The sequence below is a fragment of the Hordeum vulgare genome, chromosome 1H (assembly GCF_904849725.1).
Source record: "Hordeum vulgare subsp. vulgare chromosome 1H, MorexV3_pseudomolecules_assembly, whole genome shotgun sequence".
In the NCBI taxonomy this organism is placed as follows: domain Eukaryota; kingdom Viridiplantae; phylum Streptophyta; class Magnoliopsida; order Poales; family Poaceae; genus Hordeum; species Hordeum vulgare.
The window spans coordinates 335,755,887-335,781,171 of NC_058518.1; the positions used below are offsets into that span (position 1 = coordinate 335,755,887).

The window sequence follows — 25,285 nt, forward strand, 5'->3', positions numbered from 1 at the left end:
ACTCCAAGGTCGGTGATGAGCTCCTTCATCCAAATTCCTTCATGAGCCGCTTCTGAAGCAGCTATGTACTCCGCTCCACATGTAGATGATGTCACGACTTCTTGCTTGCTGCTGCGCCAGCTCACTGCCCCACCATTCAGAACATATACGTATCCGGTATGTGACTTAGAGTCATCCGGATCTATGTCGAAGCTGGCGTTGGCGTAACCCTTTACGACGAGCTCTTCGTCACCTCCATAAACGAGAAACATTTCCTTAGTCCTTTTCAGGTACTTAAGGACATTCTTGACCGCTGTCCAGTGTTCCATACCGGGATCAATTTGGTACCTCCCTACCAAACTTATGGCAAGGTTTATATCAGGTCTGGTACACAGCATGGCATACATTAGAGAGCCTACGGCTGAAGCGTAGGGGACAGAACTCATCTTCTCTCTATCTGCTGCCGTGGTCGGCGACTGAGTCTTACTCAATCTCATACCTTGCAAAACTTGCAAGAACCCTTTCTTTGAGTTTTCCATATTAAACTTCTTCAATATCTTGTCAAGGTATGTACTTTGCGAAAGACCTATGAGGCGTCTCGATCTATCTCTATAGATCTTGATGCCTAATATGTATGCAGCTTCTCCAAGGTCCTTCATTGAAAAACTCTTGTTCAAATAGGCCTTTATGCTCTCCAACATTTCTGTATTGTTCCCCATCAATAATATGTCATCCACATACAGTATGAGGAAAGCTACAGAGCTCCCACTCACTTTCTTGTACACACAGGCTTGTCTCTAAACCTGTATGAACCCAAACGCTTTAATCACCTCATTAAAGCGAATGTTCCAACTCCGAGATGCTTGCACGAGTCCATAGATGGAGCGCTGGAGCTTGCACACTTTGTTAGCACCCTTAGGGTCGACAAAACCTTCTGGTTGCATCATATACAACTCTTCCTTAAGGTTCCCGTTAAGGAACACTATTTTGATGTCCATTTGCCAAATTTCATAATCATAAAAGGCGGCAATCGCTAACATGATTCGGACTGATTTCAGCTTCGCTACGGGAGAGAAAGTCTCTTCGTAGTCAACTCCTTGAATTTTTCAAAAACCCTTTGCGACAAGTCGAGCTTTATAAACGGTTACATTATCGTTTGCATCAGTCTTCTTCTTGAATATCCATTTATTTTCTATGGCTCGCAGGTCATCAGGCAAGTCCACCAAAGTCCATACTTTGTTCTTATACATGGATCCTATCTCGGATTTCATAGCTTCAAGCCATTTGTTGGAATCTGGGCCTGCCATGTTGGGGAACGTCGCATGGGAAACAAAAAATTTCCTACGCGCACGAAGACCTATCATGGTGATGTCCATCTACGAGAGGGGATTTCCGATCTACGTACCCTTGTAGATCGCACAACAGAAGCGTTAGTGAACGCGGTTGATGTAGTGGAACGTCCTCACGTCCCTCGATCCGCCCCGCGAACCGTCCCACGAACTGTCCCGCGATCCGTCCCACGATCCGCTCCGATCTAGTGCCGAACGGACGGCACCTCCGCGTTCAGCACACGTATAGCTCGACGATGATCTTGGCCTTCTTGATCCAGCAAGAGAGACAGAGAGGTAGATGAGTTCTCCGGCAGCGTGACGGCGCTCCGGAGGTTGGTGGTGATCTAATCTCAGCAGGGCTCCGCCCGAGCTCCGCAGAAACGCGATCTAGAGGTAAAACCGTGGAGGTATGTGGTCGGGCTGCCGTGGCAAAAGTTGTCTCAAATCAGCCCTAAAACCCCACTATATATAGGAGGGAGGGAGGGGAGGAGGCAGCCTCAAAACCTAAAGGTTTGGCCAAAATTGGAGGTGGAGGAGTCCTACTCCAATCCTACTTGGAGTACGATTCCACCTTCCCACATGGAAACTCTTTCCACCTTGTGTTTTTTCCTTCTCAAACCTTATGGGCCTTAGTGAGAACTTATTCCAGCCCACTAGGGGATGGTTTATCTCTTCCCATAGCCCATGAGACCCCTTGGGGCGTGACACCCCTCCTGATGGTCCCCGGCACCCCTCCCGGCACTCCCAGTACACTACCGATGAGCCCGAAACTTTTCCGGTAATGCACGAAAACCTTCCGGTAACCAAATGAGGTCATCCTATATATCAATCTTCGTTTCCGGACCATTCCAGAAACCCTCGTGACGTCTGTGATCTCATCCGGGACTCCGAACAACATTCGGTAACCAACCATATAACTCAAATACGCATAAAACAACGTCGAACCTTAAGTGTGCAGACCCTGCGGGTTCGAGAACTATGTAGACATGACCCGAGAAACTCCTTGGTCAATATCCAATAGCGGGACCTGGATGCCCATATTGGATCCTACATATTCTACGAAGATCTTATCGTTTGAACCTCAGTGCCAAGGATTCATATAATCCCGTATGTCATTCCCTTTGTCCTTCGGTATGTTACTTGCCTGAGATTCGATCGTCAGTATCCGCATACCTATTTCAATCTCGTTTATCGGCAAGTCTCTTTACTCGTTCCGTAATACAAGATCCCGCAACTTACACTAAGTCACATTGCTTGCAAGGCTTGTGTGTGATGTTGTATTACCGAGTGGGCCCCGAGATACCTCTCCGTCATACGGAGTGACAAATCCCAGTCTTGATCCATACTAACTCAACGAACACCTTCGGAGATACCTGTAGAGCATCTTTATAGTCACCCAGTTACGTTGCGACGTTTGATACACACAAAGCATTCCTCCGGTGTCAGTGAGTTATATGATCTCATGGTCATAGGAACAAATACTTGACACACAGAAAACAGTAGCAACAAAATGACACGATCAACATGCCACGTCTATTAGTTTGGGTCTAGTCCATCACATGATTCTCCTAATGATGTGATCCCGTTATCAAGTGACAACACTTGCCTATGGTCAGGAAACCTTGACCATCTTTGATCAACGAGCTAGTCAACTAGAGGCTTACTAGGGACAGTGTTTTGTCTATGTATCCACACATGCACTGTGTTTCCAATCAATACAATTATAGCATGGATAATAAACGATTATCATGAACAAAGAAATATAATAATAACTAATTTATTATTGCCTCTAGGGCATATTTCCAACACGCCATCGCTTCTTCATAGTTCGAAGGTTCACCGTTGTCTAACAACATGATTTCCATCACAGGGTTGTCGTACCACTCTCGTGCGGAGCGTGCCCTCGTGGACCTTCGTAGTTCAGTAGTAACTTGATCCGAAGTTTCATGATCATTATCATTAACTTCCTCTTCAGTTGGTGTAGGCGCCACAGGAACAACTTCCCGCGCTGCGCTACTGTCCTGTTCGAGAGGGGGTGTAATTACCTCATCAAGTTCTACCTTCCTCCCACTTACTCCCTCCGGTCCTTTTTACTCTGCATATTAGATTTGGGTCAAGTCAAACTTTACAAAGTTTGACCAAGTATATATTAAAAAATATCAACATCTACAATACCAAATATACATATCATGAAACTACCTTTCATAATGAATCTAACAATATTAATTTGGGATTATGAATGTTGATACATATTTCTATAAATTTGGTCAAAGTAGAGATACTTTGACTTTGGACAAACCTAATATGCAGACTAAAAAGGACCGGAGGGAGTACTTCTTTCGAGAGAAACTCTTTCTCTAGAAAGGATCCGTTCTTGGCAACAAATGTTTTACCTTCGGATCTAAGATAGAAGGTATACCCAATAGTTTCCTTAGGGTATCCTATGAATACCCATTTCTCCACTTTGGGTTCGAGCTTTTCTGGTTGAAGTTTCTTCACATAAGCATCGCAGCCCCAAACTTTAAGAAACAACAACTTAGGTTTCTTGCCAAACCATAGTTCATACGGTGTCGTCTCAACGGATTTAGTCGGTGCCCTATTTAAAGTGAATGCTGCAGTTTCTAATGCGTATCCCCAAAATGATAGCGGTAAGTCGGTAAGAGACATCATAGATCGTACCATATCTAATAAGGTGCGATTACGGCATTCAGATACTCCGTTGCGTTGCGGTGTGCCAGGCGGCGTTAGTTGTGAAACGATTCCACACTTCCTTAGGTGTGTGCCAAACTCGTGACTCAAATATTCTCCTCCACGATCAGATCGTAGACACTTAATTTTTCTGTCACGTTGATTCCCGACCTCACTCTAAAATTCCTTGAACTTTTCAAATGTCTCTGATTTGTGCTTCATCAACTAGATATACCCATACCTACTCAAATCATCGGTGAGAGTGAGAACATAACGATAGCCACCGCGGGCTTCAACGTTCATTGGACCACACACATCAGTATGTATTATTTCCAATAAGTCGGTTGCTCTCTCCATTATTCGTGAGAATGGAGTCTTAGTCATCTTGCCCATGAGGCACGGTTCGCATGTGTCAAATGATTCAAAGTCAAGAGACTCTAATAGTCCATCAGTATGGAGCTTCTTCATGCACTTAACGCCGATATGACCAAGGCGGCAGTGCCACAAGTATGTGGGACTATCATTATCAACTTTACATCTTTTGGTACTCACACTATGAATATGCGTAACACCACGATCGAGATTCATCAAGAATAAACCATTCACCAGCGGAGCATCACCATAAAACATATCACTCATATAAATAGAACAATTATTCTCTGACTTAAATGAGTAGCCGTGTCGCATTAAGCAAGACCCTGATACAATGTTCATGCTTAAAGCTGGTACTAAATAACAATTATTAAGGTTTAAAACTAATCCCGATGGTAGATGTAAAGGTAACGTGCTGACGGCGATCACATCGACCTTGGAGCCATTCCCGACGCGCATCGTCACCTCGTCCTTTGCCAGTCTCCGCTTATTCCGCAATTCCTGCTTTGAGTTGCAAATGTGAGAAACAGCACCGGTATCAAATACCCAGGAGCTACTACGAGCGTTGGTAAAGTACATATCAATAACATGTATATCACATATACCTTTAACGTTGCCGGCCTTCTTGTCCGCTAAGTATTTGGGGCAGTTCTGCTTCGAGTGACCCTTTCCCTTGCAATAGAAGCACTCAGTCTCAGGCTTGGTTCCATTCTTTTTCTTCTTCCCGGTATCTGGCTTACCGGGCGCGGCAACGGCTTTGTCGTCTTTCTTGAAGTTCTTCTTACCCTTGCTCTTCTTGAAACCAGTGGTCTTGTTGACCATCAACACTTGATGCTCTTTCTTGATTTCTACTTCTGCAGACTTGAGCATCGAGTACAACTCAGGAATGGTCTTCTCCATCCCTTGCATGTTGTAGTTAAGCACAAAGCCTTTGTAGCTTGGTGGGAGAGACTGGAGGATTCTGTCAATTATAGCATCATCCGGAAGTTCGACTCCAAGTGAAGTCAGACGACCGTGTAACCCACACATTTTGAGTATGTGCTCACTGACAGAACTGTTCTCCTCCATCTTATAGCTAAAGAACTTGTCGGAGACTTCATATCTCTCGACACAGTCATGAGCTTGAAAAACTAGCTTCAGCTCTTGGAACATCTCATATGCACCGTGTTGCTCAAAACGCCTTTGGAGCCCCGTTTCTAAACTGTATAACATGCCACACCTAACCAGAGAGTAGTCATCACTCCGCGTTTGCCAGACGTTCAGAATGTCCTGGGCTACTGCGGGAGCGGGAGGGTCACCTAGCGGCGCATCAAGGACATAAGCCTTTTTATCTGCTTCAAGGATGAGCTTCAAGTTGCGAACCTAGTCCGCATAGTTGCTACCATCATCTTTCAGCTTGTTTTTCTCTAGGAATGCGTTGAAATTGAGGTTGACGTTGGCCACCTACAATATTTATAAAGACAACTTTTACACTAAGTTCATGCAGTTAAGTTCATTTAATCAAATTAAGTATGAACTCCCACTTAAATCGACATCCCTCTAGTCATCTAAGTGATACATGATCCATGTTGACTAACCCGTGTCCAATCATCACGTGAGACGGACTAGTCACCATGGTGAGCAACTTCATGCTGATCGTATTCAACCATACGACTCATGTTCGACCTTTCGGTCTCTTGTATTCGAGGTCATGTCTGTACATGCTAAGCTCGTCGAGTCAACCTAGGTGTTTCGCGTGTGTAAATCTGGCTTACACCCGTTGTATGCGAACGTTAGAATCTATCACACCCGATCATCACGTGGTGCTTCAAGACAACGATCCTTCGCAACGGTGCACACTTAGGGGAATACGTTCTCAAAATTTTAAGAGGGATCATCTTATTATGCTACCGTCGTTCTAAGCAATAAGATTAAAAACATGATAAACATCACAATGCAATCATATAGTGACATGATATGGCCATTATCATCTTTGCTCTTTCGATCTCCATCTTCAGGCATTGCATGATCATCATCGTCACCGGCGTGACACCATGATCTCCATCATCGTGTCTCCATGAAGTCGTCACGCCAACTACTACTATCACTACTACTATAGCTAATTGTTAGCAATGAAGTAAAAGTAGTAAGCACATGGCGTTGCATCTCATACAATGAATTAAGACAACTCCTATGGCTCCTGCCGGTTGTCATACTCATCGACATGCAAGTCGTGAAACCTATGACAATAACATGATCATATCATACATCATACATGCAACATCACAACTTTGGCCATATCACATCACATGTCAAACCCTGCAAAAACAAGTTAGACGTCCTCTAATTGTTGTTGCGAGTTTTACGTGGCTGATTTGGGTTTCTAGCAAGAATGCTTTCTTACCTACGTGACAGCCACAACGATGATATGCCAAAGCTATTTACCCTTCATAAGGACCCTTTTCATCAAATCCAATCCGACTAGAGTAGGAGAGACACACACCCGCTAGCCACCTTTATGCACGGTGTGCATGTCTGTCGGTGGAACCAGTATCACGTAAGCGACGTGTAAAGTCAGTTCGGGCCGCTTCATCCCACAATACCGCCGAAAAAGAATAAGACTAGTAGCGGCAAGCAATTGAAAAATCATCGCCCACAACCTTTTCTGTTCTACTCGTGCATAGAATCTACGCATAGAAAATCTGGCTCGGATGCCACTGTTGGGTAACGTAGCATAAATTCAAAAAAATTCCTACGCATATTCAGATCTTCCTATGGCAACGAGAGAGGGGTGAGTGCATCTTCATACCTTTGAAGATCGCTAAGCGGAAGCGTTACTAGAACGCGGTTGATGGAGTCGTACTCGCAGCGATTTAGATCGCGGTGTGATTCCGATCTAGTGCCGAACTACGGCACCTCCGCGTTCAACACACGTGCAGCCCGGTGACGTCTCCCACACCTTGATCCAGCAAGGAGGAGGGAGAGGTTGGGAAAGAACTCCAGCAGCACGACGGCATGGTGTCGATGGAGAGACGAGGTCTCCCGGCAGGGCTTTGCCAAGCATCGGCAGAGAGGAGGAGGAAGAAGGGCAGGGCTGCGCCGAGGGAGAGGCAAAAGTTTGTCTCCAAAAGCCCAAAAGTGTCCACTATATATAGGAGGAGGGGAGGGGGGTGCCACCCCTAGGGTTCCCACCCTAGGTGGTGAGGCAACCCCCCCCCAGATGGGAGGTGCGGCGGCCAGGGCAGGGAGGAGGGGTGGCGCACCCCTCTGGCGGGCCTTAGGCCCGCCTGCGCTAGGTTCCCCCCCCCCCCTGTCCCCTCTTCCTGCGCCATGGGCTGAGTGGGGGCGTACCAGCCCACCTAGGCGCTGGTTCCCTTCCCCACTTGGCCCATCTAGCCTCCCGGGGTTGTTGCCCCCTTTTGGTGGACCCCCGGGGCCACCTGTGGTGGTCCCGGTGGTCCCGGTACATTACCGGTGACGCCCGAAACACTTCCGGTGTCCGAAACCATCCGTCCTATATATCAATCTTTACCTCCGGACCATTCCGGAGCTCCTCGTGACGTCCGGGATCTCATCCACGACTCCTAACAAGTTTCGAAAACCTCGTATAACAATGCCCTATAACCCTAGCGTCATCGAACCTTAAGTGTGTAGACCCTACGGGTTCGGGAGACATGCAGACATGACCGAGACACCTCTCCAGCCAATAACCATCAGCGGGGTCTGGATACCCATGGTGGCTCCCACTTGCTCCACGATGATCTCATCGGATGAACCACGATGTCAAGGATTCAATCAATCCCGTATACAATTGCCTTTGTGTGTCGGTATAGAACTTGCCCGAGATTCGATCGTCGGTATACCTATACCTTGTTCAATCTCGTTACCGGTAAGTCTCTTTACTCGTTCTGTAGCACGTCATCGTGTGACTAACTCCTTAGTCACATTGAGCTCGATGATGTTCTACCGAGTGGGCCTAGAGATACCTCTCCGTCACACGGAGTGACAAATCCCGATCTCGATTCGTGCCAACCCAACAGATACTTTCAGAGGTACCCGTAGTGCACCTTTATAGTCACCCAGTTACGTTGTTACGTTTGATACACCCAAAGCACTCCTACGGTATCCGGGAGTTGCACAATCTCACGGTGAAGGAAAAGACACTTGACATTAGAAAAGCTTTAGCATATGAACAATACGATCTAGGGCTACGCTTAGGATTGGGTCTTGTCCATCACATCATTCTACCAATGATGTGATCCCGTTATCAATGACATCTAATGCCCATGACCAGGAAAGCATGATCATCTATTGACTAACGAGCTAGCCAACTAGAGGCTTGCTAGGGACACATTGTGATCTATTTATTCACACATGTATTACTGTTTCCTGTTAATACAATTATAGCATGAACAATAGACGATTATCATGAACAAGGAAATATGATAATAACCATTTTATTATTGCCTCTAGGGCATATTTCCAACACTTTTCACCCCGGGCATTGCTCTTGCTTTGAGATCTGGCTTCCGTTTGATCTTGCTTTGAGACACGTGTAGCATCTTTTAGGCTTACCATTCTTTTAGTGTTTCATTTGTCTAACAACACTGAGATAATTTCTTAGCACTAAGGAGTAACAATGTTAAAAGTTGATGTTGTGTTTACCTAATGACATTTTTTGGTGAAATCTTTTTGGAGTTTATGGATAATTTATTTTAGGAATATAAGTCTTGATCAACAATCATTCTTTTTTGCAGTATTACAAAAAAATAGCAAGTAATATTATTGTGTGTACTCTTAGGGAATCTTTTTGGTGAAGTATTCATGATCTGACATTTTGATACCACTAGTTTGACACATACTCTGTTGAAATCATATTAGTGTGATCATTAGCATGCTTCATTAACTGAATTCTGATGAAGAAATGATGATAACATAGTGTTTGCATGGATCACAAGGCATGAATTGAACGAATATAAGATGGTATGGCACTACCACCTAGAGAGGTGGCATAGTCACCGGGTGTTAAAAATCCACCAGGTGGTAGTTACCATCACTTGTGTTTTGTATGTTGTCTGCAGTATCTATCAAATCGGAGAGTATGTACATGTAGTATGTAGTATATAAGAATGTTTAGGTAACCTTAGTTAGTTGCTCTCGAGTTTATGGATTTTTCTGAAAATAAAAAGAAATTGTGCATTCTCGGAGGGCTTAGAGCATCTCCATCGTTTGCCCCCGCCCCCAGGGGCGTGAAATAGCGTCGCCTGGGGGGCGCCGACAAAAAAATCGGCGTGAGGGGGGGCTCAGGTTCACAGTCGCCCCCCAAAGGTCACCCCAACTATTTTTTGAAAACAAACAAATTCGGCCAAAACTGATTCAATTTCGAAGTAAATTCATAGTTTTCATTACATTTTGTACAAAAGTGAAATAAAAACATAATTAAACTACATCGTCGCCGCCCGTCGCTGCCGCCCGATGCCGCCACCTTCTACATGCCCAGAAGCTTGTAGAAATTTGTGTAGTCACTGTCGTCGTCGTCCTGCGCTCCGCCGCCGTCCTTGTTGCACCCCTACCGTGGGTCGTCGTGGCGAACGGGGTTGGAAGGCCCCGACGCCTCCTCGTTACTGTCGTCGAGGATGACAACGTCGTCCTCCTCGCGGCCGCGGCGCCGGGCGGCGATCTCCTCAAGGGCGCGTCACTGGCGCTCCATCTCCTCCCGGGCGTAGTCGTCCCGCGCCCATTTGAGGGTGGTCTCATCGTCAGCCGTCATGGCCTGGTGCTCCTGCTTGATGGGGAGGAGTCTCGGCTCCGTCTTCGGCTTGACGAGGCGGGAGGTGGCACCGGGCTCATTGATGACTATGCCGCAGCTGCGTGTGCGCCGCCCTAGCAGCGTCTCCTGCGGCTCCGGCTTGACGGGGGGGGGGGGGGGGCGGCTACCCGGAGGAGCGGGAGCCGGACGAGGAGGACGGTGCCGTCTCCATCCGCCTCGGCGTCCAGGAGCTGCCACGACGGCGGGAGAAGGCGGGTGGTGGTGGGTACTCGTACCTCGGCGAGTTGCCGCCCTCGATGTCCTCAAGGACGACCTCCAAGGTGCGGTCGGGGACGCACCACCATTGGCGGCGCCCCTCGGAGTTGTGGCGAGCTGGTCGGCGTGACGGCGTTCGAAGTACGCCGTCCACAACATGTTGCTGTCGGGGACGTACCTCGGCACGTTGCGCGAGCTCTCCGACAGCGACGACCGGATGTGTGCGATCTCCGCCAGCCGGTCAGCTCCAATAGGCGGCGGTGGCACCGGGACTCCGCTGGCGCTCACCCTCCATGACCCCGGTAGTCTTCCTCGTAGAGAAGGCGGGCCTCGTCCTCGTGGAGGTGGCGGCGGCCGAAGCCATTGGCTACCGCTCCGTCGCCGGGGAAGCATTCGACCATCTTTTGGGGAGAGAACGGGAGAGGAGGCGTCGATGATGAAGAAGGAGATGAAAGGGCATCGACGAGAGAGGTGTGTGGCCATCAGCGAGGAGAGGACACCTTATATAGCCGCGGGCGGGCGGGCACGGGAACGGCGCCATGTGAACGTGTGGCAAGAACCGATGGGACGTGCATCGCCGCACCTTCACTGTGCCGCCCGTGAATCAATGAAAGGCTGACCGGCGGCGCAGCCTTCGCATTGATTTCTGCAGGAAACGAGGCGACGAGGACAACAACCGCGCGCGTCAATCGCTGACTCGGCAGGCCTAGAGATTTTTCGCGCCAAAAATGTTTCAATCGGCGCCCCCGAGCGACCGAGCGCGTTCAGTTTGACGTGGGACCGTTGGGGCCTATTTTAATCCTAACCGAAGAAAAACGGGTTAGTGAAGATGCAACTGGGTCATTTTATTTTTTTGGTCAACGAAAAAATTTAAACGAAGGCTTATTACGGGGGGAACGCTACGCATCCGCCGGATGATTTCTAAAAATTATCCGTCACCTAGCTAGCCGTTGGATGGCGATCTAACGCCCTGCATCCCCGCCGCATGGTTCTGAAACGACGCTCGAGTTGCGGAAACTTTCGCTTTGTTGCAAGAAATAAACTTTGGATCTGTTAATTCCTGAAACAACGGTCGAGTTTCAGAAACAATTTGCTTGTTGCAAGATTTTTTTCTTCGTTTTTGCGGGAGAATTTTTTGCAACAAGGGTCATGTTTCAAGAAATTTTGCAACAAAGCTCAAGTTGCAGAACCACTACCTAGGCGGCGGGGCGGCCGGCGGGGCGGCCGGCGGGGCGGCCGGCGAGCTCTAGGCGACGGGGCGGCCGGTGGGGCGGCCGGCGAGCTCTTGGCGGCGGGGCGGGGCGGCCGGCGAGCTCTTGGCGGCGGGGCGGGGCGGCCGGCGAGCTCTAGGCGGCGAGGCGGCCGGCGGCGGGGCGGCCGGCGAGCTCTTCCCGTGGAAGCCGTCGTCGCCATGCCTGGGTCCCTCGTTCTGCAACTACTTCCAAGTTGCAGAAACAATGGAGTTGTTTCAGAAAACGGGTCACGGCTCGTCCGCCCGGCCACGTGACGAATAAAGGAGACGGTGGACGCGAAATCAGGATCCGTCGGTGGAACGACAGCGTTTCCCTTATTACGGATGCGGCTGAAGATGCTCTTAGGGCCGAACAAATTTAGCCTACATTGTGCTTCCCCACCGCCACCGGGGTTAAACCAAACAAGAGATCACGTACGATTGCCTCAAAAGAAAAAAGGAGATCACGAGCGATGCACGCGCAAGTAAACTGCAACGTCCCGCAGAAAAAAAAAACGAATGGGATTTTATCGCGAGACGAACGGACACGAACCAACGCGCCTGAAGATCGTGCCTACTCCCTCTCTCCCCGCCCTCCACCGAGGATGGCTCTGCCGGCTGCCAAGGCGGCGCCGGCGACGCCTTTCTCGTCGCAGACGCACGGCGGAGGCATCCTCCTCGGACGAGCTTCGTCACCGCCGCCGCCTGCCGCCGCGCTGCGCCTCGGACCACTCTTCTGGCCGTGGGAAAAGGTTCCAACACGCTAGCTCAACCCATACATGTTGTGTGCATGATACTAAAGTCATACGCTAGCCGAAATCTCAAGATCACACACACACACACACACACACACAAGGCAATCGCTTCTCAGATTTCACGTCGATTTTGCATGAATTCTATAATAGCGAAGGCCTGAAGCCGCGCAACCATCGGAAATTTCCCCCTGTTTCTGATAACCACTGCAGCCGTGCGTATCCGGAGCCCTAACTACAGCACCAGCGCTGCGCAGTCGTTGCGATTTTTTTTCCTGTACAGTATCAGACTATCAGTACAAACTCCATTGAATGGTTACACAGCGGCACGCTCTTTTCCACAGTGCGTTGCTGATTTCGCGACATGACATGAGCTGCGCGGTACAGCTCGCCATCAAGGAGCATGGCGAGTAGACGAGACACGAGGACAAACTTCATGTTCCCGTCTGAATTCGCACACACCCACGCCTGTAACCCGTTCACGAGGCTCGAACAGGAACGCGATTAGATTAGTAGTGCACTGCAGGCGCCTTAACCTGTGGTGGTATCTTTTAGGCTAGGGATCAAACGGGAAATGCCCCTGTTCGTTTGGTTCAGAGCGATTGTCGATATCCACTCTGATGCTGCCGTTCCTCTTTACCGAAGCCGTGCAGCACGGCAACCCAAAAGTTCCACATTGCGTGAGAACGCTTAGAGACTTGACAAAGTTTGCTGTTGCTGTGCTTATTTTAACTCTACTACTAGGTGGGTGAAAAGCTACTGACACGGTGTCTCTAGTAACATTAGCTGATGGCACCTCTCTCTCAAAGAAAAAGAGAGTTGGTACCACTGTCAAAACAAGCAGAGGGTTCGTTGACCTGATCAGCTCGTATCCCTCTTCCTGACGGACTAGTGCAACATTGAACTCTTAACAGGTGCAGTGTCCGGAAATCTGTCGAGCCAACTCTCAGTTTTGCATCTCTGTAGTGCTCACATGACACTCTGAACCATAACATGCAACACAATCTTCAGAAAAAAAATCGTGGACTACACAATTATTGGGTGTGGTTATCAACTCGTCTTCACTGAAATCGGTTTAAGGTAAAATTGTTGTTTCACAAATGTAGGTGAATGTTGGGCCCCTTTCAGTTTCCCCCATGGGTTTTGGAACATGGGCTTGGGGCAACCAGCTGCTCTGGGGCTACGAGGAAAGCATGGACAGTGAACTGCAGGAGTGTTTCAATTTGGCTCTGAAGAATGGCATAAACCTTTTCGACACCGCCGACTCCTATGGAACTGGGAAGTTGAACGGCCAAAGCGAAAGGCTGCTCGGCAAATTTATCCGCGAGTGCCAAGGTTTGGATTATTAGATAGCATAATTGCTCAAAATGTATTCAGCAATTGTGAACTGATGCTTGTTCTGTCATTTGTATGGCCTTAAATTTTATAACATTTCTATGCCCTTGTATTGTCACAGGGCCAATAAAATCTCCAGACGACGTGGTCATCGCAACGAAGTTTGCCGCGTATCCTTGGCGACTAACGTCCGGCCAGTTTGTCAACGCCTGCAGGTACTCCTCCAATTTGTGTGCTTAATGTACATCGGCCATATGTCCTTTTGTTCAACTCCGTTCAATGGATTTGTGCAGAAACATATAGCTCACTGGGGACGGAGCATATCTGAGAAGTTGCGTTACCTTGAGCTTCTAATGACCTTACGGAGTGCCTCTTTTGCAGGTCGTCATTAGAAAGGTTACAGATCGACCGTCTCGGAATAGGGCAGCTGCATTGGTCTACTGCCAACTATGCGCCTCTGCAGGAGCGCGCTCTCTGGGACGGTCTAGTTGAAATGTATGACAAGGTTGCCATTTTTTTCAGACAAATCATATCATGCAATCGAACAAAGTTTCTGAATTCCTGAATTCCTTTTAGTGCAGTGCACACTTACTCCTACATATGTATGATTTGACTATCATTTCTTCAGACACATAATTGACCAAAGCTTCTGAAACATGACTGGAAGTTTATGGCGTTTTTAGGGTCTTGTCCGGGCCGTGGGTGTGAGCAATTACGGGCCGAAGCAGCTTCTGAAGATCCACAGCTACCTAGCATCCAGAGGTGTCCCCCTGAGCTCAGCTCAGGTAGCTGCGAGAAAATAATGGCTGGGCGTGCACGTTGGGCCTATTGGGCCGAAATATACTTCTCATTCAGTTTTTTTTTATTATGCCTCAAACATACTGTGAATGCAGGTGCAGTTCTCGCTGCTGAGCATGGGTGAGGAGCAGATGGAGCTGAAAACCGTGTGCGACTCTCTGGGCGTTCGTCTCATCGCTTATAGCCCGCTTGGGCTGGGCATGCTCACCGGGAAGTACGACGCCTCTAACCTTCCAAATGGGCCAAGGTAATGGCCAATGCGGACGAGAAAATACGCTGTTACGTATGTTTTTTCTAAACATGCAATGCGGTTGATGAGTGAGTGCCTGTCCTTCTTCTTTCTGAATATGTCCTGCAATGCAGATCTGTGTTGTTCCGGCAGATTCTTCCTGGGCTGGAGTCCCTGCTGTCTTGCTTGAAGAGTATTGCCGACCGAAAGGGCAAAACCATGTCCCAGGTGCGTGTTTAGGGATGGACCCAGTCCCATTTAATCCCATTTAAACCCACTTATTATCTACTACCTCCGTTCCAAAATATAAGACATTTTAGAGATTTCATTAGAAGACTACATACGAAGCAAAATAAGTGAATCTATACTTTAAAATATATCTATGTACATCCGTATATAGTTCATAGTGCAATCTCTGAAAAGTCTTATATTTAGGAACAGAGGGAGTAGTAGTTTAAAATTTTGTTTTTTTTTCGAGAAAAATGAACTATAAAATTAGAAAAAGCTAAATAAATGGGACTTGTGACTGCCACTTATTTGTCATTTACATCTCTATGCGTGTTTTCCTAAGTGCACAACGACTTTGGAGTGACCCGAATTTTGCTAAATGATGAGTGGTCTGTCACAGCAAGTAGTCTTTTTCTCCGTACAGTAAATGTGGAATTCTTGAAATTTGGCTTTAACCTACCAAAATATGTTAGAAAACCATGTGCATGCCATAATTTTGGGGAACACTACGCGTCCGTCGGTCGATTTCTAAAAATTATCCGTCACCTGGACAGTCGTTGGATGCCCGAGCTAATAGCCGTTCAATCTAGCGTCCGCATCCCGCATGCTCAGTCGTTATTTCCCGCAACAAATGGTTTGTTGCAGAAACTAAATACTCTTTCCCGACCCGGATAGAGTTGCGCCCCGCGCGGCGCCGCCGCCAGCCCACCGCAAAATCAGCCCTCCGTCGACGTGCAGGAGCTAAACTGCCGTCTTCGAGCAGATCGCATCGAGAAGCGTGGATTAATTTCTACATCATCTCTGTTTCACTCTGAAAAAATCATGAAACCTAGGTTCCGTCACGTGTTGGAGTTTCCTCTTCGACAGGCCTACGCCAAACCTCACCTTGCAACGGCCGCGTCGCAGAAACAATGGTCATGTTGTAGAAACAATTCCTGAAACAATAATAGTGTTGCAGAAACAACGTTCATGTTACAGAAACAATTCCCGAAACAACCGTCGGCGGATCGCCGTCATATCTCGCAATCTAGCGGTCGCGTGTGGTCCTCTATTTTTACAACAAAGATCATGTTGCGAAAAACTTTGTAACATAGATCTTGCTGCAGAAATTTTTGCAACACAGATCATGTTAAAAAAATACAATAGAGATCATGTTGCAGAAAGAGGAACAAAAAGCCAAACGATGGAGAAAAATAAATCGGCTAAGCGATGCAAGAAAGAGTAGACCAATGCACCAATTCATAGAGAACACGTGTCAAGCGCTAGTGTTGGCGGATGCCCCAAACTGAATCCGCCGGCTGAGTGTTAGACTTTCCACATAATTTTACACAAGGGCGGAGCTATCACCTAGCCCACCGGGCCCATCTATCCCACATGTCAGCCACTCGAAAAGTGCCTATGTAACGCTGCACAGGGGGCTCACCCGAGTAGGCCGGCTAGCAGTGAGCGACCAATATAAAATTCCCAAAAACTAAAGTGCGTGACTGGGACCGAATCCAAGACCTTCCACTAGTGAACCTCATAACTAGCACTGTAGTTCCTGAGATTTGGTGTGTAAATAGACTGCCCGATATATATGAACTACAAGGCACGGCGGATTTATTTTTTTGGATATTTCGGACGTCTTTTTCTTTTAGAAAACGTAAATATTTTCTGAAATGCAAACAATTAATTTTTTTGAACAATTAATTAAAAACACCAACATTTTCTGTAACCACAAACATATTTTGGGAATCCAAACATTATACGAAAACAGGAACAAAATTGAAAATGATAACATTTTCCAAGATTATGAACATTTCTTTTAAATGCGTATGTTTTTTGAAAAATGGACCATAATTGAAAACACGATTATTTCAACAAATTATGAACATTTTTTCTAAAGCGCGAACATTTCTGAATTTCTGAACCAATTTTGAAACATGACCAGTTTTTTGGATTTGTGAACAAAGTTTGGAAGTAGGAACATTTTCCGAATTTATTAAAAATGCGATTTTTTCTATATTTTGTAATTCTAAACTTTTCCGAATTTTCAAACATATTTTTAAAGTAACCAAGCAATTCTGTGAAATGCTAAAGTGTTTTGAAGTTTTCGAAGAAATTTTGAAACAGAAATATTTCTTGGAGAAATGAGCATTTTTTAAAATTTCTGAACATTTGTTGGAAAAGAAAAAAAAGTTGAGAAAAAGGGAAAAAGAAATAAAAAGAAGGAAAGAAATAAAATGGAAAAGAGTAAAAGGAGAAAAAATAAACATGAAAAATAAACGGTTCGACAAATTTCTAGAAGTTTTCCAAAACTGGGATTGTCGAAATGCTTAAAGTGCAGGCCCACCCCGAAATGTTGCTCATGCATCGACAAATTAACGCCAATAGGTGTCATATAGGAATTTTGTTCGTCCTCAACTCTGGTTATACCGGGTGTGACCGAACCATCTATCCTAGAAGCGTTGGCGTGCTGGGAGGGTCTCGCTTTGGCTATAGACCTATATCTCCAGAGGTTGCATGTAGCGTCAGATTGTCGAAGTGTGGTGAATGACAAGCTGATGGGCAAGGAGTGAAATATGCAGTTATCTTGAAGGAAATAATAGATATGAAATCTTCTTTTAATCTATGTATTTTTATCCATGAAAAAAGAGGCTCGAATTATGAAGCCCACAACTTAGTTAGGTTTGCATCTTCTATACAACCGGGCAGGCATACTTGGCTTGGTCTACCTCATAATGCTTGTATTCCTATGACTATCAACTGATTCTAAAAAAAGACTATCAATCAATAAAACCGAGTACATTGTGCTAAAAAATAGAATTGCGGTTGTCCCTACGCACGATTTTGAGCGAGCAACAGAGATATGGGTCGTCCCGTTTGGAGGGTTCGTTACGGGACACTTCTCCTGAAATAGTCTTATTGTTTTCGACATTTTATTTTCTTGGTTTTTATTTTATTTTCTTTTTCGGTTTAATTTTTTCTTTCTTCTGTTCTTCTCTACTTTTTTCTCAAGAAATAACAAATTTCAAAAAATATTTGTGTGTTTTAAGTTTCAAAACGTGTTCAAAATTTCTAAAAAGAGTTTGGATTTTTAGAATAAAAAGAATGTTTAAAAATATTGATTTCAGTTCCATAAATTTCTCACAATGTAGTAAAATTTTCAAGAATTTTCAAAAAAAAATTGTGTTTAAATAAAACCAGAAATTCGAGAAATTTAAATGGTTATTGTAAAAATATATGTGTGTTTATGTAAAATGTTTGAAATATTAAAAACACTCCCAGCATAAATAAAGTGTTTGTGTTTTTTCAAAAATGTTTAGCAATTTCATAATTGGTTTGGTTTTTATAATAAAAAATATATTCAAAATTTAAAACGATAACTAAATCCCAATTGCTACAATGTGGACCACCACAGTGACTGAAACACTACCATATAAACCTAATTGTAGGAGTACATCACTGGCTACAATAGCGCATTTAGTAGTCCTTTATGGGCTAGCTTTGCAAAAGCTCAGCTAATTGCGCAGCGTACATTGGGACTTCCTATTTGCCGCGCGTTCTAGCAAGGAGTCGTGTGCCGCACAGGACCGACACCCCTTGATTGGGCCATCCCATCTTCGGCTTGCCCCAAACTGGGCCGGCCCATCTTACTTTTTTATTTCATAAAATATAGTAATTGTTTTTCTATTTTTTCCGTGTTCTGGAATATTTTTAGAAATTCTGGAATATTTTTAAATTATGGTACATTTCTTCCAAATTTCGTTTTTAAAAAAATCTAAACATTTTGATAAAAAATCCAGAACATTTTTTCAAATTCCAAAAGTTTTTTCCGAAATTCCAGAAAAAAAACCAAATTTCGGAATCTTTTTTTAAATTCGGGGATATTTTTTAAAATTCCGGAACTTTTTTCAAATTCCCGAACATTGTAAAATCCAAACTAAGAAGTACTTAATTCTAAAATAAAACTAAGAAGTACTCCCTCCGTTTTTTAAAATATAAGTTCTTTTAAAGATCCCAACAAGGAACTACATACAATGTATATTAACATATTTTAAAGTATAGATTCATTCATTTTGCTTCGTATATAGTCTCTTATTGAAATATTTAAAAAGACTTATATTTAGGAATGGAGGGACTAGTATGGGAGGTGGGCTAGGTCTAAACTAAATAGTTGCACTAAAAATTAATTAATTTTTGAAGGGTCGACTTGAGCTTGTTGAAGCCTGACTAATTGAATCACCATTGACTGTGTCGGAGAGGCACACACAACACCGTTCGGGTGTGTCCATAACAAATTATATACACGTTCCTCCACCTTTACTCGGCCCTTCAACTATAGTAAGCTCTCATAGGTTTAGTTCAAGTAGTTTGTGGCCATGCTCGTCGGTGCGACCAAGGCGACGCTCTTTCGTGATCTAGTTGGAGCAGGTGGGAACCTTGGCAGTGCTCATCCGCCCCTAACAAAGACGTTGTTCTGGCGCCGGAGGGCAGAGGTCACTATGTGCTGATTATTTGCGTGAGAAGGTTTGAGAAGTGGCAATAATAGAAAGCCCGCCTCATGTTAGAGGGAGGTGGACATACACGACAACATCAACAAGGTTTTGCACCGCTAACCAGTGAAGCTTCCTCTAACGAATTCAGCATGCTCACATGGTCACATGATGGTTCCTCCCACACATGGTACGTGTGTGACTTGGTGTGAAAAGTGATACAGTCTAATCGAAGTCACGATCACCGTTGGTGAGGTTTTGCTTGTTCTCTGCCACATGACCAAGTTTCCAATGTCAGTGTCTTTGCCTTTGTTTGAAATTGTACTTGCCCGCCAAACCCACCTACGCTCTCGGGTGGGAAGCCCGTTGTTACCCACTAAGCCATGTTGGGATCAAACAGATTGAGTGCACTTTGAGAGGCAATGATGCCCTCGCGGTCTTGCCATGCCTAACCTTTTGTCGGAAAGAAAGATCCCGCCTGTGTATAGATTGATGCACACAGACACAGTTTTTCTATTTAAAGATGCCAAGTAAAAGTCAATTATTGATGTCGAAGATTTTGACAAAAATAAAACCCAAGGCCATCCAAATAGAACCTGCTGGCCATATTATTCTTTTAGTGGCGCTCTATCTTTTTTTTTTGAAATGGAATTACGCTCTATCTTGGTGTTGTAGTGTTTGAAGGGGCATCATACTAAGCAATACTTTTATGTGAAAGCTATTTTTCAGTCGGTAGGAATTCTGCGATAGATCTGCACGCCTCGATAACCCTTCGATACGCTCATTCACGTGCAGCCGTCCGATTATTTATCTGAGTATCTTGCGCTAAAAAGAAAACACACTTTTTGTGAGTATCACTGCCTACGTCTGGGGTGGGTAGCCCGCTGTTACCCACTAAGCCATGTCGGAAACAAACAGATTGAGTGCACTTTGAGAGGCAGTGATGCCCTTACGGTCTTGACATGCCTAACTTTTTTTGGAAAGAAAGATCACTCCTCCGTATAGATTGATGCACATAGCCATATTTTTTCTATTTAATGATGCGAAGTAAAAGTCAATTATTGATGTTGAAGATTTTGACAAAAATAAAACCTAAGGCCATCCAAATAGAACCTGCTGGCCGTATTATTCTTTTTAATGGTGCTCTATCTTTTTTTTTTTGAAATGGAATAACACTCTATCTTCGTGTTATAGTGTTTGAAGGGGCTTCATACTAAGCAATACTTTTACGAAAACAATATTTTTTAATCGGCATGAATTCTGCGATAGATCGGCACACCTTGATAACCCTTCGATACACTCATCCACGTGCAGCCGCCAGAATATTTATCTGAGTATCTACTTTTATGAAAAAACTATTTTTCAGTCAGCAGGAATTCGGCCATCTCGACTGGGAGGGCTAGGGGCAACGCCCACTAACCAATTCGCCTATGACGCACTATTTGTTTAATCTCTTAATTTTTGCATTTAGTACTATACATCAGCTTTTTTCCTTTCTTTTTCCAACTAGCACCTGATTGTCCAGTTCGATCACATTCATGGTACTCCCTCTGTTTCTAAATATAAGTTTTTTTATTTAGAAATATAGACAAACTTTAAAATATACATTCATTCATTTTATTTTATATGTAGTTCACTAATGAAATCTTTTAAAAGACTTATATTTAGGAACGGAAGGAGTACTTTACTCACTATACTATTCACTCAGTCTACGTTAATTTGCCATGGTACTTTTAATGGTTGCTAGGAATATTTATTTTGCCATTTTCGTAATTGAGATTTTGTGGCCACATGAGCTTTGACCCAAGAAATAAAGTTGTTGGAAAATACTACAGTAAGTTCTATATGAATAACATCGTTATATATGCATCGTTGACTTGATAATTTACGTACAAATATCATAGTAACTTTTTAACCGTCAGAAAAATAATATTCAAAATATACTTGTGGTGACATCTTTGTGAATAGCAGGGTCATATACGTACCGCAAAGCTAATACTTAGGTACGAACACCTCAGTAATCTTTTACCGGGGAAAAAGTAGTCCCCGATAACCTCTATATAAATAGGATGGTAATAGACACAATGTAGAACTAATAATTTAGGAACAAACATAACTTTTGTCAAAAGTAGCATAGTAATATACATACCACAGACCACATAATTTAGGTACAAACACTGGATAACTTTTACCCGAGGAAAAAGTTATTCAATACACCCTCTCCCCCTCCCCGCGATAATTTCTATATAAATAGCATGCTAATACAAGCATCGCATATTTGATAACTTAGGTACAAGCACCTCGGTAACTTTTACCTTGGGAAAACAATTACTGAATGTCCCCCTTGATAATTTCGACATAAGTATCTTGGTAATATAACCGTCGCATACCTAATAACTTAGGTACAAACCCCGCAATAACTTTTACCGGGGAAAAGAGTTGTTGTCCCACCCGCGATAACTTCAATATAAATCACATGATAATACAAACACTGCAGACCTGATAACTTAAGTACAAACACCATGGCAAGTTTTACCCTGGAAAAATAGTTACTGAATACCCCCTTCCCTGCCTCGATAATTTATGTATAAATATCTTGGTAATATAAGCATCGCAAAGCTGATAACTTAGGCACAAAAACTGCGATAACTTCTACCTGGGAAAAAAGTTACTGAATACACAACCCCGATAACTCCTGTATAAATAGCATGATAATACAAGCACCGCAGACCTAATAACTTAGGTACACACATCATGACAACTTTAACCATGGTAATCTAAGCACCGTGTACCTCGTAACTTAGGTACACACATCATGACAACTTTAACCATGGTAATCTACACATTTGGACCTCATAACTTAGGTACAAACACCACGATAACTACGACCCGGTGAAAATTAATTGTTGAGAACATACCCTCATAGATTTTAGTGTAAATAGTATGTTAATATACATATCGTATACCTAATAAATTAAGGTATAAAACACGGCGGCAACTTTGACCCGAAGAAGAAGTTGTTGAAAACATACCCCAAAAAAATTATGTGTAAATAAGAAGGTAATATACGAACCGTAGGAATGATACATTATATATTCTAGCTCAGGTGTGCTAACTTTTGACCTGAAGAAAAATCGTCGTAACATGCGAGCAAGAGTTCTTGTTTCCATGGTTTCGTCATGATGATTGTTTTTATGAAATCAGAATTTTAATTGGAGCGATGGTTTGAGGAAAAATATAGGATGAGGTTAGCTTTGTCCTCTTATGCATTCATGCATGTGCATATGAGAAAAGGCTGAAGGAACACTTTTTCATGTCTCGGTAACTTGGTTCAAATATGATAATAATTTATGTAGCATAGATGTGATAACTTAGGTATCACAGATATGGTAACTTCTGATCAGAAAAAAAGTTGTCGGAACATATAAATATGGGATGTCTCGTTGAGACAAAAAAATTATGTGAAAATGTATTTTGAATCGGAGCAACGGTTTATGCTACAAAACGTTTTAAAGTTTGATTTTTATTGGAAACTTTGATGACACTTTGGTTTTTGTGTACATGCATGCGGATTTAAGATCAATTGAGAGTAATTAGCTGATCCACTTTTTCACAAACGAAAAGAGTGCATCAGGGCGTTGGAAAGAAAACTAAAATCGAGCGTGTTGAATAGTAAGGTAGGTTACGATCGTTTGAATCTGTTGCTTAACCTCTGACTCATAGGACAGTAGTCGCGTCCATATTTTTAAATAGCACGCTATCTCAATGTTATGTTTGAAGGGGCATCATGGTAAGGCGTTTAGTGCCAATTAGCGCGCCGATGACATGTTACCGACAAATACAGAACCATCTTATGTAGGGTCTTTAAGAAAAGATTGAAGCACGTGGGTCGATATGAAGTCAATGTAATTTGTCCTCATCGTTAAAAATATATGGCCCTGAAGTCTATGTAAGACTGTGATATGGACCTCTCCAGTCCAGGCTAATTATAAATCCCTTACCCAGCGCAAAAAAGTACTCACTCCGTTTTACAATATGAAAACATTTTTAACATTACATTAATATCAAAAACGTTTTTATATTATGAGACGGAAGAAGTAAATAATAAAAATATGGCCACACGAATCTGAATTTCTCAAACAACGCGACATCGTATAAGTTTGACCCTGAACTGAATGCAGGTGGCTATAAACTGGTGCATTTGCAAAGGCGCAATTCCGATTCCCGGCGTGAAAACAGTTAGACACGTGGAGGACAACTTGGGTGCGCTTGGCTGGAGGCTGAGCCCTGGTGAGATCTCAGAGCTGGAAGCCGCGGCGATGGAGTGCCCCAAGAAAATGGTTCAGAACATATTTCAGACCACATGAGCAAACTGTAGTACTCCGTATTAAACATGACAGCAACCTGAAATAAGAGCAGAGCAGGTTGCTTTCTCTTCTGTGCCTAGTTCAGAGTTCGGTTCAGAACTTCAGAGTTATACCATTGTATAAATCCTGACTAGATGTCTAGAGCTGTATGCTGATTGCCTGTTGAGATTTAATTAACCCACGTGTTAATTAAGAAGAATCTTCACTATCCCTAACCGTCATGCACAAGGAACGCGACTGTTCGCTCGTGTCTTTTCGGACCATCGTGTCTGTTGGACGCATCCTCAAGGGCTACATATACTTGTACTCAATCATTAATAATAGAGTTGATTCATTTTGTTGTCTCTCGACTCTCTTTCGATCTTCAACACGTTATCAGCATGATAGTTTCTTCATAGAGAGCAACTAAGCATTTCCGACACAGGACTGCATCGGCGCGAGGCGGAAATAGCACCGACAGGAAACCTCCGGCACTAGCGCGTGGAAAAAGGCCACGCCGAACACTGCCGTGATGCCGGCCGCGCGCAGCCCACAAACCACCGGCGGAAGCGACGAACCATTCCGTCCAAGGAAACGCAGCATGCATGCATCTGCAGAGGAGAAATCAATCAGGTGCACACAAATTTGATTTCCTCTCTGTGATTAAACAAGGAACTTCCATGGATTTCGGTGGTGCACGAGTCGGACGGCTACTGTCCATGTGCGTCTTGTACTTGGCGTCTACACATGCACCCGCTGATTCCGATGGTGCGTCATCACCCCAACTTCACCGCGCGACCTCATTTTATTCGCGTGCGTCCTTTTGGAATAGAACGAACAAATACCGCGGATCAACCTGCGGACCCAAATGGACAAATGTTTGGATTTTGCCCGTTTTCGACCCATCCTCGGTCCAAACTTGCGCCTAGTTTGGAGGAAATGGACATCGCGCGGACGCGCTCGCCGCACGCCCTTGTCCGCCCGTGGTCCGCGTGTCGGGGACACAAGTACTCCCAGAAATTCCAACGCCTCCACCCCCTCTCCCGCCCCGCCGACGGCGCCGCCGCTATTCCCCGGCCACCTCATCCCCCGGCCGTCCATAGCAAACCCCGTCTCGACATGGCCGCCACCACGCCCGCGCTTTCGCCGTAGTTTGGGCGTCGATCGGAGGAGGTTTGGCCGTCGCCGTCGTAGCCGGCGGCAGAGTGGATGCGACCGCAGGCGACGTACCACGGCGGCCACGACAGCTTCCGACGAGTGCTCCAGAGCAGCCAATAGCCGGCCACCAACCACCCCTGCATCGAGGTAATCATCGCGGCCTCTTTGCCACCTCGAGCGCAAGGTGTTCGACACTTTGCCCGCAAAGGTATGGACAGTGGTGATGAGTTTTTCTTCCACCACTTCATTTATTCATCGGACGATTCGTCGTCCGATGATGAAGATATTGTGGTGGCTGCAGTGATGGTTCACGACCACATTCAACGGAAGCTTCCTCAGTACAAGGGGTCACTCCCTGG

At 44.9% G+C, this 25,285-nt stretch overlaps 1 protein-coding gene and 1 pseudogene across 2 annotated transcripts; both read left to right on the forward strand.

The window, feature by feature from the left end:
* The window catches only part of LOC123399041, a 42,023-nt pseudogene that overhangs the window by 11,646 nt on the left and 5,092 nt on the right, over positions 1-25,285 (forward strand).
* LOC123434655 (pyridoxal reductase, chloroplastic) lies at positions 12,123-24,133 on the forward strand. 2 transcript variants are annotated; one of them, XM_045115526.1, is made up of 8 exons: positions 12,123-12,357; positions 13,464-13,692; positions 13,814-13,907; positions 14,074-14,197; positions 14,376-14,477; positions 14,586-14,737; positions 14,854-14,947; positions 15,593-15,951. In XM_045115526.1, exons 1-8 carry the CDS (start codon positions 12,211-12,213, stop codon positions 15,620-15,622), a joined length of 972 nt encoding a protein of 323 aa, XP_044971461.1. In that variant the 5' UTR covers positions 12,123-12,210; the 3' UTR covers positions 15,623-15,951. The 2 variants fall into 2 exon arrangements, with proteins under 2 accessions (XP_044971461.1, XP_044971460.1); XM_045115525.1 differs by lacking the exon at positions 15,593-15,951 and adding an exon at positions 23,604-24,133 and having other exon boundaries at positions 12,127-12,357.